Source organism: Cydia pomonella, chromosome 11 (assembly GCF_033807575.1).
Source record: "Cydia pomonella isolate Wapato2018A chromosome 11, ilCydPomo1, whole genome shotgun sequence".
In the NCBI taxonomy this organism is placed as follows: Eukaryota; Metazoa; Arthropoda; class Insecta; order Lepidoptera; family Tortricidae; genus Cydia; species Cydia pomonella.
This window is the reverse complement of record NC_084713.1, coordinates 7,798,487-7,811,915: the sequence shown is the minus strand read 5'-3', so window position 1 is coordinate 7,811,915 and position 13,429 is coordinate 7,798,487. Positions and strand designations below refer to the sequence as shown.

General features: G+C 34.9%; 2 protein-coding genes across 2 annotated transcripts; both read left to right on the top strand.

The window, feature by feature from the left end:
* The first annotated feature begins 1,018 nt into the window (after positions 1-1,018).
* On the top strand, positions 1,019-4,574 carry LOC133522745 (uncharacterized). Its single transcript, XM_061858178.1, has 4 exons — positions 1,019-1,906; positions 2,807-3,045; positions 3,645-3,717; positions 4,224-4,574. The coding sequence occupies exons 1-4, from the start codon at positions 1,491-1,493 to the stop codon at positions 4,552-4,554; spliced, it is 1,059 nt and encodes a 352-aa protein (XP_061714162.1). The 5' UTR covers positions 1,019-1,490; the 3' UTR covers positions 4,555-4,574.
* A 34-nt stretch (positions 4,575-4,608) lies between these two features.
* Positions 4,609-9,054, top strand: LOC133522746 (uncharacterized). The gene is made up of 3 exons (XM_061858179.1): positions 4,609-5,309; positions 7,860-8,180; positions 8,746-9,054. The coding sequence occupies exons 1-3, from the start codon at positions 4,609-4,611 to the stop codon at positions 8,924-8,926; spliced, it is 1,203 nt and encodes a 400-aa protein (XP_061714163.1). The 3' UTR covers positions 8,927-9,054.
* Positions 9,055-13,429: the final 4,375 nt, after the last annotated feature.

The following is a 13,429-nucleotide window of genomic DNA, read 5'->3' as shown; positions in this document are numbered from 1 at the left end:
TAGACATGTATGAATAGGTAAGTGTGTATTGAGGGAGTTTGTGATCATTACATTTTGTGTATTTTTCATCGGCTAAAAAATCGACTAATGTTTTTTGTGTTAAACTAAATGGTAAGGCAAAAACCAGGTAAAACGCCGGTAATACTGGCACTTTATTATTATATTCGCCTTGCAAGTTGTCGCATTTGTAGATAGAAATAAGTGCTTATTCATTTCTGTTAAAAATTTCGACATTACGATACAAGTGCGAAAAGTAGGAAATTCGATTTTCCAATTTTGCACGCGTATCGTACCTACATATGGCCCTTGAACTGTGCTAATTGTGCGGTAAAATGGCACCTTAATATGTACTGTAAATATGTATACGATACGCTGTTAATTTGCCTATTTGCAGATAAAGTATCGATACTTCTTAATACAATAGGGAAACAACTTAATTTTTGATTGGTCGATGGTCGATAGTGTTACATTGTGTAAAAAGTGGGTACCTAAAAATATATTACTGGTCATTTAAAAACTAGCAACATTTAGTTGAAATAATATCGCCATTCAGCTCGAATCACAAAAACGCCGACAGTATTACACATTTGGTTAATGGGAAATTTCATTAATTTACTAGTATTTAAACTTCGCTTTTTCAATCTACGAGACGCAACTATGCGGTAATACAAGGCGGGCAAAAATGATCCTTTTGGGTATGGAAGGTAGAGGCAAAGGAACAGCAACCCCTTAGGCAGAATTGTTGCAAAAGTGTCCAGCTGCCAGCTATAAATAATAGTTTCAAATCTCTCCAGAGTAGCGCTAGAGTAGCTAAGAAACTAGGCGTTATTGACGAAGTGAAGTGCGCTGTCCATAATTAGATTTTTTTCTCAAGTATTCTAGGTATTGTAGCGCCACCTATTTATGGTTTTTTGTCGGACACTTTTTGGTTTATGGAGATTCTGTTCCTTGCCTCTACCTTTTGGGCATGATACGTCCCCGAATCGCTGTCAAAGTTCGGTTTCATAGGAAGTTTCTTTTCATTACGGTAGTAACACTACTTATTTTGTGGTAAAACGAGATTTCAATTAATCTTGCAGTCTAGTTAGAGCGATCTAACCTCGGAGGATTTAACAACTGGAGTCGCCTTTAAGAGCTTACCCCTCCGTCGAAACGAAATAACTGTGCCAGTGGTCATATGTATAGACTGACGTTTATCCGCCGTTTATACATTTGATGTGCCCCTCCCTCGCAAAAATTGGCAGTGTGTTTTACAGATAATTACAGATAAGGCCTCTCCAGTTGTTAAATCCTCCAAGGATGTAACTGTTAACTACACCCATATAATATTGGCCAAGGTTGGCCAATAATCTAAGTGACTATAATGTTGGTAGCATTGTTGCTTACACTAAAGAGAGCGCGGCGACCTCACCGAGACTATTTAACAATGACAGACGTCATTTTATATTCAACCTTCAAAATATTTTATTACATCTATTTACAAAAGAATAATGAACGCAAATATGCAAAATCTTGTCTGTTGTCTTATTTTCTTTTCAGAGTTCCGAGGGATCAAGGGAGACTTTGTTAATAATGGAGAAGAGGAAAATATTGCATCAGTATCACGGTCATTTTGGGATGAACACAATTTTGGAGACAGTGTAATTACAGTACCGGATGGGTCTGAGGACGATGAAGATTTTGATGATTATAGACTAAGGAAAAGTTCAGTGGAAAATTTAAAATTATATAAAGAATTTTTAGAGGGAAAAAAGAAAGTAAATAAGTCCAATGAGATGGTATTGCAGATCAAATCAAGAGAAAGGAGAGATGATTCATTGGATATACTCGAGTGTCTACAGTGTCACGGCTCAAACTCAGGAATTAATATAAGTATTGATTATGAAAACTGCTACAAAGGTATCAAGTAAGTTTTTTTTTTAATTGATAAAGCGAACTAATTATTAAATGAAGGTAAAAACATAAACCGCATTTAGCTATCGAAAATATGCACTGATAAGAGTATATTTTAAATAATACATGTTAAAATACCACAGACCATAGTATGAAATAGATATAACAAACATCCGCAATAGCATCGTACCACAACTAAACGCGTATAATTTTTTATATAAGTACATACTACGATGTCGCGGGAAAAATGTACACCAATACTTATTTATTAGTTTTATAAGGCGGCAAAGTTGTTGTTTAATCCCTCGTGCTAATATCCGAGCAAGCGAAAAATTCGAAGTGGAATCTTGAGCGTTGCGATTTATAAATGTTACAATAAGTAGATCAAAAATTTTGACTATTTTATACGGGCGTAATTTTTCCTATCTTGGGCGTCATATTCCTGGTACAGATTATTTTAAATTTATAATATATTAATAAATTTTAGCTGATGCCTTTCATACCTTTAAATTTCTATTTATTTTTCTTTCGCAATACGTGATTATTGTCTCCAAACAAATTTAAAAAAAACAAAGCTGACATCATTTTCCTGCTACTTGCTCCATATTCCTGAACCGATTTATTTTCATATTTTATTATTCCTAAACTATATACTTAAGACCGGTGCATTGTATATTATTAAAATTCTATGTGGAAGGTGTTTCTTACGTCAGAGTAACAACACTTTGGAATTCTGTGTTATATTAGTATATAAGTGTTTTTGTTTGTTGTTTTTATGTCATTATTTGACATTTTCCCCTGGATTGGTAACTGTCGTGCATGTAGAGCATATCACATATAACAAATTAGGACTATATGCTATGTCTAGTACAATATAAAATCTGAGGTATTCACTAGTACTTTTTTTTTTCAGTGTGTCATCGGTCGAATGCGGTACAGATTTTACTCGGGATCATCAAGAATGTTTTATAGAACTTCATCCTTTTTATATAAAGCGAGGTTGTTATAATCCTCTTAAACTTAATGTAACATTTTATTGTAAATGCACACTTTGTAACGACAAACCAGGTGAAAAACGCGAGTACTTCGTATATCAAAATATAAAGGATTGGGCCTTTGACAACAGAAGACTGCAACAACCAAACTTGCCAGGTACTCTTCATTTTTAGCGTTCTGCGCTGAAGAATAACATTTAATTTGCTAACATCTTAACATACGGTTTTATAAAATGGATATAAAAGCAAAAGAAAAGCGAACCGCTCTGGTGGCCTAGCGGTAAGAGCGTGCGACTTGCAATCCAGAGGTCGCGGGTTCAAACCCGGCTCCAATGAGTTTTTCGGAACTAATGTACGAAATATCATTTGATCAGTCAGTCGCTTTTCGGTGAAGGAAAACATCGTGAGGAAACCGGACTAATCCCAACCAGGCCTAGTTTACCCTCTGGGTTGGAAGGTCAGATGGCAGTCGCTTTCGTAAAAACGAGTTCCTACGCCAAATCTTGGGATTAGTTGTCAAGCGGACCCCAGGCTTCCATGAGCCATGGCAAAATGCCGGGACAACGCGAGGAAGAAGTAAGAAGATATAAAAGCAAAAATCTGTAGTAAACAACATATTACAAACCAATACAAACACCCTAACCATAGAGCAATAAGTAAGCATAGAGTGATCACTCCATACATCAGTCTTCTCACTAAAACACTTATTTTTTTCGTAGTCGACATCTAGAGTCCTAACACATCATTCATTTATAGGTGTTATTGCAGCGTGTAAATATTGCAACACGACTGGTGCTGGTTACTTTCAAACTTGCCTGGACGGCACCAGGTAAGTATTAAGAGGAAACATGCTCTTTTTTAATTATACATATTCAGCCAATAAATTAAATTTCAGTAGCATTTCGTACCTTGTAAAAGTGACAATATAGTATGAGGTCCCTAGCGATTTTTATATTGATTGTTACTGTGACAGGGTACGAAATGGTACGGAGATTACATTCTGTGACTGTATAAGAAAATGAAGTTTTAACCATATTTCCGCATAATTTTTAACCATTTTAATTTTTTTTTGTAACCTTTATCAGTTCCAATTTCATTTTAAATTTTACTCTAAAGCCTGACTTAAGTCATGTTTAAGCCACGTATGATTGTCACTTTCCTGGCAAAATAAGTGCCAATGACTGGTAGGTATTATTCTTTGTCTGGTTTTATGCCTTTAATATCCTTTGTTGCCTTCGATGACCACTGATTGATTAACTATCTGAAATCATTTTCCACATTAAATAGGTGTAAATGTACCTAACAAGTTTTTAAATATGTACGTTGTTTTTTTAGTGTAGAGTATACAATTTGCGATGAAGGACAAATGTGTTTTACTCAAATAGAAAAAGCTAAAGGGTCAATAAGCCGTGGATGTGCTAATAAACCAGCCTACAACTCTTTCTTCGCATTTTGCAATCAAAGCTATTGCAACGACAAAAACTATTGGGATTCTGATGTAGCATTTCAATTTGCGAAACGAAGAAACAGGACGCGCATGATTTCAGTAATTTCAGTTTCTTTAACAGGATCTAATACAGGACGTAAAATGAACGAAATACTGCTTCTCATTCCTTTGATAAACCTATATAATATGTTAATACTCTTTGAAACATCTTCGAAATAATTACTTTTGACAGTCAGGAATGTCAAGATTATATTCTTGTCAGAGTTGAGTGTCATGTCGAAAATAAGCACTCGTTATACAATTTTGAACATATTTATTTTAATTATATGCGTGAATTGCAATACAACAATTTCAAATGTAAACGACGACATTATTCTAGCTTATGAAATAATGAAAGATGAGGATGACACCACTACGTTGAAATCAATTGTTGAAGAATCGCAAAGTGATTTGGTATCGGATTTTTTTGGCCATCTTAAAGAAATATTTGAACCTGACGCACTGAATACGAGTTATGAGTTGAATTCAAATAAAATACCTGGAAATAATAAAGAATTAACTGCAACAAAATCCCCAGCAAAGGAGTTGTTTCAGAGATTTAGACACATTACAAAAACGAAAAACAAAATAATTGCAATGTTTGAAAACAGTACATTACCTTCTACAAAATATTATACTTTTCAAATTACCGATCCCGATATAATAAAGAAATACAAGTTACTAAAAAGTACTAAACTTACTTCAATAGAAACAACGTCCACACTAAAACAAAACCGAAAGAATTTTGAACAACAAGCGATATCAACACGTAAATCTGTAGAACAAGATGAGCTGGAAGACGAGACAAGCCTTGGGCCACTCGCTATCGAATCTGACCGAGACATTGATTTGATGGATCTAGAGATGAGAAAATTATCTTGCATATTTTGTGATAATGTTAATAACAAGGATTGCAATAGTCCGGGAAACAAATTGTGAGTAACACTTTTTGGCAACTGTACAAAGTTTATACGGATAATTTTACACAAATTTAATTTATATATACACCGTGTTTTTATTGAATTCCGTTAACTTCGGGGTATGGGTTAGTAAGCTTTAGGAAACTAAATGGCATAGTTAATTGAAAAAAAAGTTTTATATATATTTTATTTTTATAAAAAGTACCAAATTAAATGTTACATATAGCGTTGTTGTAACACGGACATTACATTTAATTCAACCAAACAATTCAAAACTGTGACATATAGATGTCGTTTCAAACATCAATCTTCCGGGAAAGTACTTCCATTTAGTAGCAAATGTATACACTCGTACTAAAGACTAATCAATATGTAAACAGCCCCTCAGACAAGTGTATACGCTCGGAGAGGCCTTATAAGATAAAAATAAATTATTGATTATCTCGGAAATGGAGTTAATTAGAATACCGGTGTCTTTGAGAAAGTTACTTAATTTAAGCTCAGGAATGCACCCTTGAAATTAGGTAACGGAAAAAAACACGGTGTATATAAACCGGGATTTTTCATTTCCGTTAATTTCAAAGGTGCATTCCTGAGCTTAAATGAAGTACTCGTAACTTTCTCACAGATTTCTTTATTCTAATTAACTCCCTTTCGGAGATAATCAATAAATATTTTATCCCATTTATCTGTTAAGGCCCTTACGAGCATGTGCACTTGCTTTAGGGCTTGTTTACATATAATCAATATGTTTAGTACTAATGTGTTTAGTACGAGTTTATACATTTGCTACTACGTACTATTTTGGACGATCGATGTTCGAAATGACATTGATATATCACAGACTCAATTTTTTTAATTATTTGGTTGGGTTCAATGTAATGCCCGTGTTACAATAACGCTATATGCAACATTAAAATATTTTTTTACAAAAAGAAAACATTTTTTTGAAAATTAATTATACCATTTAGTTTTCTTAAACGTAAGTACCCCAAAGTTAACGGAATTTAAAAAAAAAGCACGGTGTATGGTTCACGAAAATACTGGTCTAAGGAAGCGGAACGGCGTACGGTGAGGTTAGATAAGTGACGCATTCGGGGTACAACCGTTTTCGGAGTCCGTCGGTCTGGTTAGGGACGATGACAAGAGGCCCGACGGTATGACGTTGGTGCCATGGAAGATGGGACGGCCGCTAGTCTGGGATGCCACATGCGTTGACACCCTCGCGGCCTCTCACCTTCCGGGCACCAAAAGTGACGCTGGTCATGCTGCGTCCATGGCAGAAGGCCTCACACGCCGCAAATATGCCACCCTCGGCAGTAGTTATACATATTTTTGAGGCGTTTGGGTTCAAACGCTGGAGACGCGGGGGGCAAGCGTGCGCCGGCTGTACAAGGACTTTGCGGCACGCCTCATAGACGCCACAGGTGACCAGGGGGCCTACCGCGAAAACCGAAATTCGCAAATTGCGGGATCTTTCTCTTTTACTCTCACTAAGACGTAATTAGAGTGACAGAGAAAAATGCCCGCAATTGACGAACTTCAATTTTCGCGGTTATAGCTCAGAAGGCTGGCCAGTATTATGCTCAATGCATTAGCATTGCCATTCAACGTGGCAATGCGGCCACCTGTCTAGACACACTGCCCATCGGCAGTTTATTTATAATTTATTGTTCCATTATTATTAAAAAGTAATAAATAAAGAAGATACATATAAAATAAAATGATGGTTACATAGTTTAAAATTTTCAGAATTGAACATATGTACTATGAATTTGACGGTGATGTAGATCTCAGTTGCCCTGTATGTGTTAATCCCTAATCGAGCTGAGAATTCAAAAAATACAGGCTTACTAATATACAGAGATCGGACAAATTTGCGTCATTGCTCGCAATAATGTGGACATGACTCCAAAATTAATCAAATATGTAATCATTTAATTAATTTCTTACTTGACTTAAATTTTAATTCCTAGTCAATAAATACAAAAGTTTGTTAAAGTACAGATTTATTAAAGAAAATAATCAGTATTTTTTCCAAATTTTCTGCAGTCAGTCTATTTCTTTTTACATCAAAAATATTAATTATATTTGAATTATACTGGAATAATAATATTCCTTTAAAACTACTTAAGTTTGCCCCATTAACATCAGTGGAGTGCGAGCGGAGTTTTTCAGCACTTAAGTATATTTTTGATGTAAAAAGAAATAGACTGACTGCAGAAAATTTGGAAAAAATACTAATTATTTTCTTTAATAAATCTGTAATTTAACAAACTTTTGTATTTATTGACTAGGAATTAAAATTTAAGTCAAGTAAGAAATTAATTAAATGATTACATATTTGATTAATTTTGGAGTCATGTCCACATTATTGCGAGCAATGACGCAAATTTGTCCGATCTCTGAATATAATAAATATAACATTCTTAATGTGGCACCACATAGCTGCTAAATCGCCTCTGTAAAGGTTAAACATGGAACGTTTGGACAAAATACCACCGGATTTTCAAACACACGACTTCAATGATTCGTATAGGTAGTTTGATGAGTTTTTTTTTTCAGACTCCCTTTGTTACGCTGCGGTAATGGCGGTGATAGATGCTATTCGATGCAAACACCTTTCGGCGTAGTGGTACGTGGATGTTACAATCGTCTTTTAAATCACACAACGTACGTGTGTTCGTGCAATCTCTGCAACTCAATACCGATTCACGACTTACCGTATACATTCACCAATAAGACCGAATGGCTGAATAACATTCAGGAGTTAACTCATGGGAGAAGATTAAGAAATTCCGTGTATAATCAGATGGCTTGCATACGATGCGAAGTTAATCAAACGGTTCATGAGGTACCAGATATTAACTGTCTTGAAGGGAAATAGTAAGTTTTGGTCTCTTTATTTAATAAACAGCCTTCATTTTAAGCAAGAATTACTAATGATCTGTTCCTGAGCAATGAGTAATGGATGTTGCCTATGTGCTCGTATTTAAGAGATTACCTTAAGAAATGAATTTATTGATTAAAAGTATTTTACGACTGTACGTGTATGTACATACACTATGTATATATAGTCTATACATAGTTAAGCCATTTTCGTTTTCATTAACACTTAATTATAAAAACCTAAGGTCTGTGTGGGGAAAAGGCATATAAAATGTATTGCAAGAAAGACCGTCATAGGACAATAACTCTCGTATTTGTATAGGTGCGTATGTCGCTTAGATATAAACAAAGAAGAAGAGTTTCACTGCTGCTGCTTTACCGATCTTCTATGAGAGGAGTATGAGTACAAACATTTAAAAGCTTAAAGAGCAGTCGGTCTTCGCCACATCGACCTTAGAATAATCATATTTTTATTACCAGACTATTTCGTTTTTAGCAGAATTGAGTTTGGTACTTTGCTAAGTTGTAATGAATATTTATCATCGTTTACATTAATTTTCAGTCGGGTTCTGCCAAGCCAGTACTGTAACGTCGATGAGATATGTGGCATTCGGTCTATCAAGAGCGAAGGCTACATTTGGCGCGGGTGTATCAAATTCCCTCGTTTCAATTACTTATGGAGTTTCTGCGATAATGATTTATGTAATTTCGATCCGCCTACGTCAATTTTTGATATCCAATGAAAATGTTGCTTTTAATTATCGTTTGTGGTTGTGTGATTAGTGTTATCCAGTCATTACTCTTGGTACGTATATGTATTGGGTAAATAAATAATTAAATATTTTAACTGATTGGCAGTGCACCTCTTTAATGTTCTTATTTATTTAATCATTATTGCACAAATCTTGATAGTTCAAATGGTGGACTTAATGTCGTAAATCATTCTCTACCAGCCAACCAATGGGATAAACGAGAAACATTAAGTATTTCTTTTTGATAATACAAAAGATACGCAGCGTTATAGTTTCTTAAGTAGCTTCCCAATTAAATATGTAATCATCCTTAAATTTCAGTTAGACATACTAGAAAACAAAACAAATGATTTTATTAAAATATTGTGTTATTTTACGTAGACACACTACTATATTAATTATGAAGAAAATGTGACCGAGGCTTCAGGTGCCCAGGGCTAGGATGGAACCCAGCGTCCTTGGTTTTAGCTGTACACTGCCGCAAACAGTTACTAAACAGTACGAGTAGATACGAGAATATTGTAGGTACAATATTTATTAGTCGATCAAAACGCACAAGGCTACGTTAGAGTAGATAGCGTTTATTCGTGGCAAAATAAAAGAAAAAAACAACAGGTAACCAAACATAACATATAAAGCACGAAATGGTCCCGACTCAGCATGGTGCTAGCCTGGCTGGGCTAGCGTTGGTCTGCCTTCGGGGCCATGACCGTGTGCAGCACGAAGCGTAACACAATATTTAAAAAAAATATTAGTATTAACAAACAAATTGGAAAGTAAAGAAGTAACTTTTCACCACGAATTTATAAAATTATACATAAAAATAATCGTAGCGATAAATCTAAAAACCGTGAACGTGACCAACTTTGACATAAGTGACAGCTGGCATATAATTAGGTACATGATTAACATCAACATCAGCTGTAAGGAAATAAACCTACATCATGATTTCATGATGTATCTACATCATGATAGCTCAAAAACGCTTGCATCTATCGCAGCTAGTCACTTAAAAATTCTCTCCCTATAATATCTTTTCACAGATTTTCTTATCAGAGCTAAAAGCATATGCTGGTTATCTCGCAAACACGTAGTTGAAAGTGGTCGGGTTCAACCATGCGAAACTTAGACTTGCCCGTAATCTAAATGAATTTTACGGTTATGGATACTTTGAAGGATTTCATCTGGTGGAAACGAGATGAAGTGAACTGAGTGAACCGTTGATCTGGAATATAAGATCTATCGGTTGAGTTAAAAGTCAGAATAAGGCAGATGTTATTAATACATCTGCACATAGAAATCGTTGCATAATCGAGTATGGTGAAGTAAGTTATGCATTTAAACCAGCTTGAACTGAATTTTCATGTTATGGTTAAGGTATCTTTATAATCACATAACCTTCAAAAATAACTCTCCGGGTGAGAAATCTGATATTAATATACTCAACTTGTCATCGGAAAATTTACCTGCACGCGTGTTTCACGACATTACTTCAATTTAACTTTTATATAATTTACCAGTGCAAAGATAAAAATTCCTAAATCTAGAAAATCCTTTTGGAATACGTTGCAGTAACGCAGCGCGAAATCTCGAGTGGCGCTCGGTTTGTTCCATGTTATAAACTTGCAGAAGAAATTTCCATTTACTTCGTTGAAAAAATAACCTTATTTTTAACGGGACTAAGGCTATATCTTAAGAGAATTGAAGCAGATGTTACGAGTATGAGAAAATTGACAGTAGATTCTCGTTGCAGACATTGCGAGTCTGCTTTAGGGTAGGGCCCGCAGTGCTAATATTTTATAATGTGAGTTTAAAATTCCATAGACTTGTGTGAGTTTTATTTTCTGTTAAATGTTACAAGACTTTCAAATTCGACAGGAGTGCTGATCTGCGAGTGGCTGAGAGCCCCGACATTCGTCACGAAATTGGTCAGTCACCTTGCAACTCTCTGGCTCATTGCCGATCAACAATAATTTTTGAGTCCTATATATTTTTCGCCAATTAACCCGATGGGTGAGTAAAATAGCATATAATATGTGACATTGACGTGTTAGACATGAATGTGAAAGCGTTTTACGTAATTAGGGTTTTACAGTGACATTATGTATGTATAATACGTACTGGACATATTGAAAACACTTCACATTTTACAAGTAAGTATAACGTTTTTAATATTGCCTCATTATTTTACTTTTTTATTTTAAAATAGGCAATATAGCGGGACCGCTGATGTCAAAAAAATTCCATTACCTGGCGGGCTGCCCAGACTCAAGATTTTGGCTGGGTGCCACGAGAAATATTTAGTTACCCTAACTTTGACCCTTGACCCGAGGCAATTTTTGTCTGGAGTCTTTGAAACGATAAATGAAGATAAATACATGACATATTTTTTCATCGTTATTCAAAAAATTATGAAAGAGCGATCATTACATATAAATATAATGACAAGTTTGTAAACTGTAGGTCATGTAAATTCAGTGGTTTTAAATGTTAAATATACTTATAAAAGAAAAGCAAATGAAATATAAGGTCGAGTTGGAATGAGACGAATCGACGGGTAAAATGTTATTTATGAAATAATTGAGGTATTGAATGATGGTTTTAATATTGATAAGAATAAAATTGAAAATGGATTGCTCTGATTTTTTTTATTACCAATACTAAGTTAATAAAACAATATTTACTCTTGGAATGGCCTTCCATTCCATTAGTAATTATAAACTGATATTTAGGTAACAATATGTTGTGTGCTCGTGTGCCACAGTCGTGGTATAAAAACATACATATAAAAAAATACTCTAAAGTATATGTATGTAATGTATTATTTATGTAATTTAACAAATAAATCGTTATTGTTGTACCTATTATAAGTAAACATAGCATAAACCTATAATACCCTGTCTTTATCTCAATGATCTATAAAACAATATCGGAAATTAGACGCTCATTATATAAATCCACTAAAAGTTAACATGTAGTAATGTTGGCTTACCAATAACACAGGCCAATAACTTATGGCAATGTTGCCATTAGTGTAATACTGTAACTGTAGAAATGTCCACGTAATGACCACATATATCTTAATGAACTACCACTATTTTGCCTGTGCTATGCGAAAACCGGCTCTGGTGACACTTTCCTGGATAATATCTTTTCAAAATAGATTCTTTAATGTTCCTATTCCTAAGTGTAATTGAATATCATTATTAAAGTGAATAGTTGCCTGAACCTAATCTGTATAATAGCTTTGGCGATAAAGCGAAATCCTATGAGTGTGTTATTTATTACTTATTAGTTATGTGTTAATGTAAGTTTTCATGTTATAATAATGATCTAATTTTAATGAAATGTGTTATTTTCATATGTCAAACTAAATTCGATTCCGACAAATTTGGAATTCAAAGACATACTTATTTCAATTTTTTTTTTTGGTTTCGATTGCCTTACAGTTTTGTCCGTCTGACTATGTCTGTCCGCAGGCTTAGATAACATTAGTAGGTCCTGTTTTTATTTTTTTATTTTATTTCATAATATGTAAAGGTGGAGATTATGTTTCGATCCATCCCATACCGGCTTAACTGATTATTATCGCTATAGTTTTCATTGAAAGTATTTATTAAACTTTTTTTCACAATATATTTTTTCATATTTTTGGATGTATGGTTCATAAGTAATGTACGATTCCCACCGACCGGCTGGAGTCGGGGCGCGCCGGAGCGCATTTTAAATGTGCCTATACATTATGCATGACAGAAGCGATGGAGTCCGTCCGGAGCCGGTCGCGTCTGCGAGGAGCCGACTGACTTGCGGCCGTACAAATGTGAAATGTGCGCCGATTCCGCCCGTTTGGTGGGAATCGTACTTTGGAGGGGAAGGGCCGCGTTTTTCTTTCGGAGCGGTTATTTCCCAAAAAAAATGGTTGTGAGACATCTCTATTCATTTTGAAAGTCCTAACCAACGACACCCCACACCATATTAGTGTTAAAGTGAATAAAAATTAAGGGTAAACCCCTACACTAGGCATGATTGATTTATATATCCTTGCCAAATTGCAGCTTTCTAGCACTACAGAACACAACACGGAGCAAAGCCGCGGACGCTAACTAAGGGTTCCTAGTTAACTATGGAAGCCTAGAAAGAAAAAAAAGTAAGTCTAAATACACTACAAACTGTGTTACAAAATGTGTATTATTCAAACTTAATAACATATTTGTGGCGACATATAAGCAGTACAATATAAATTCCTCAAAAATAAAAAGTGTCTGTCACTCTCATGTTCTAAATTACATCGGGTAATGACAGTCGTAATCCTTCTTAGGTTTATCTCATCGAAACGTTCGGTCAACACTACTCAAACTTAAAATATAACAAAAAAGTCGACACAATAATCACATCTCGACGCCAAAGCGATCATTGCGCGCCCTTACCGGGTTATAATAACAGTATTTTGAAGTCGAACGGATAAAATGGTAATGAGTGGTGTAGCGAACGCAG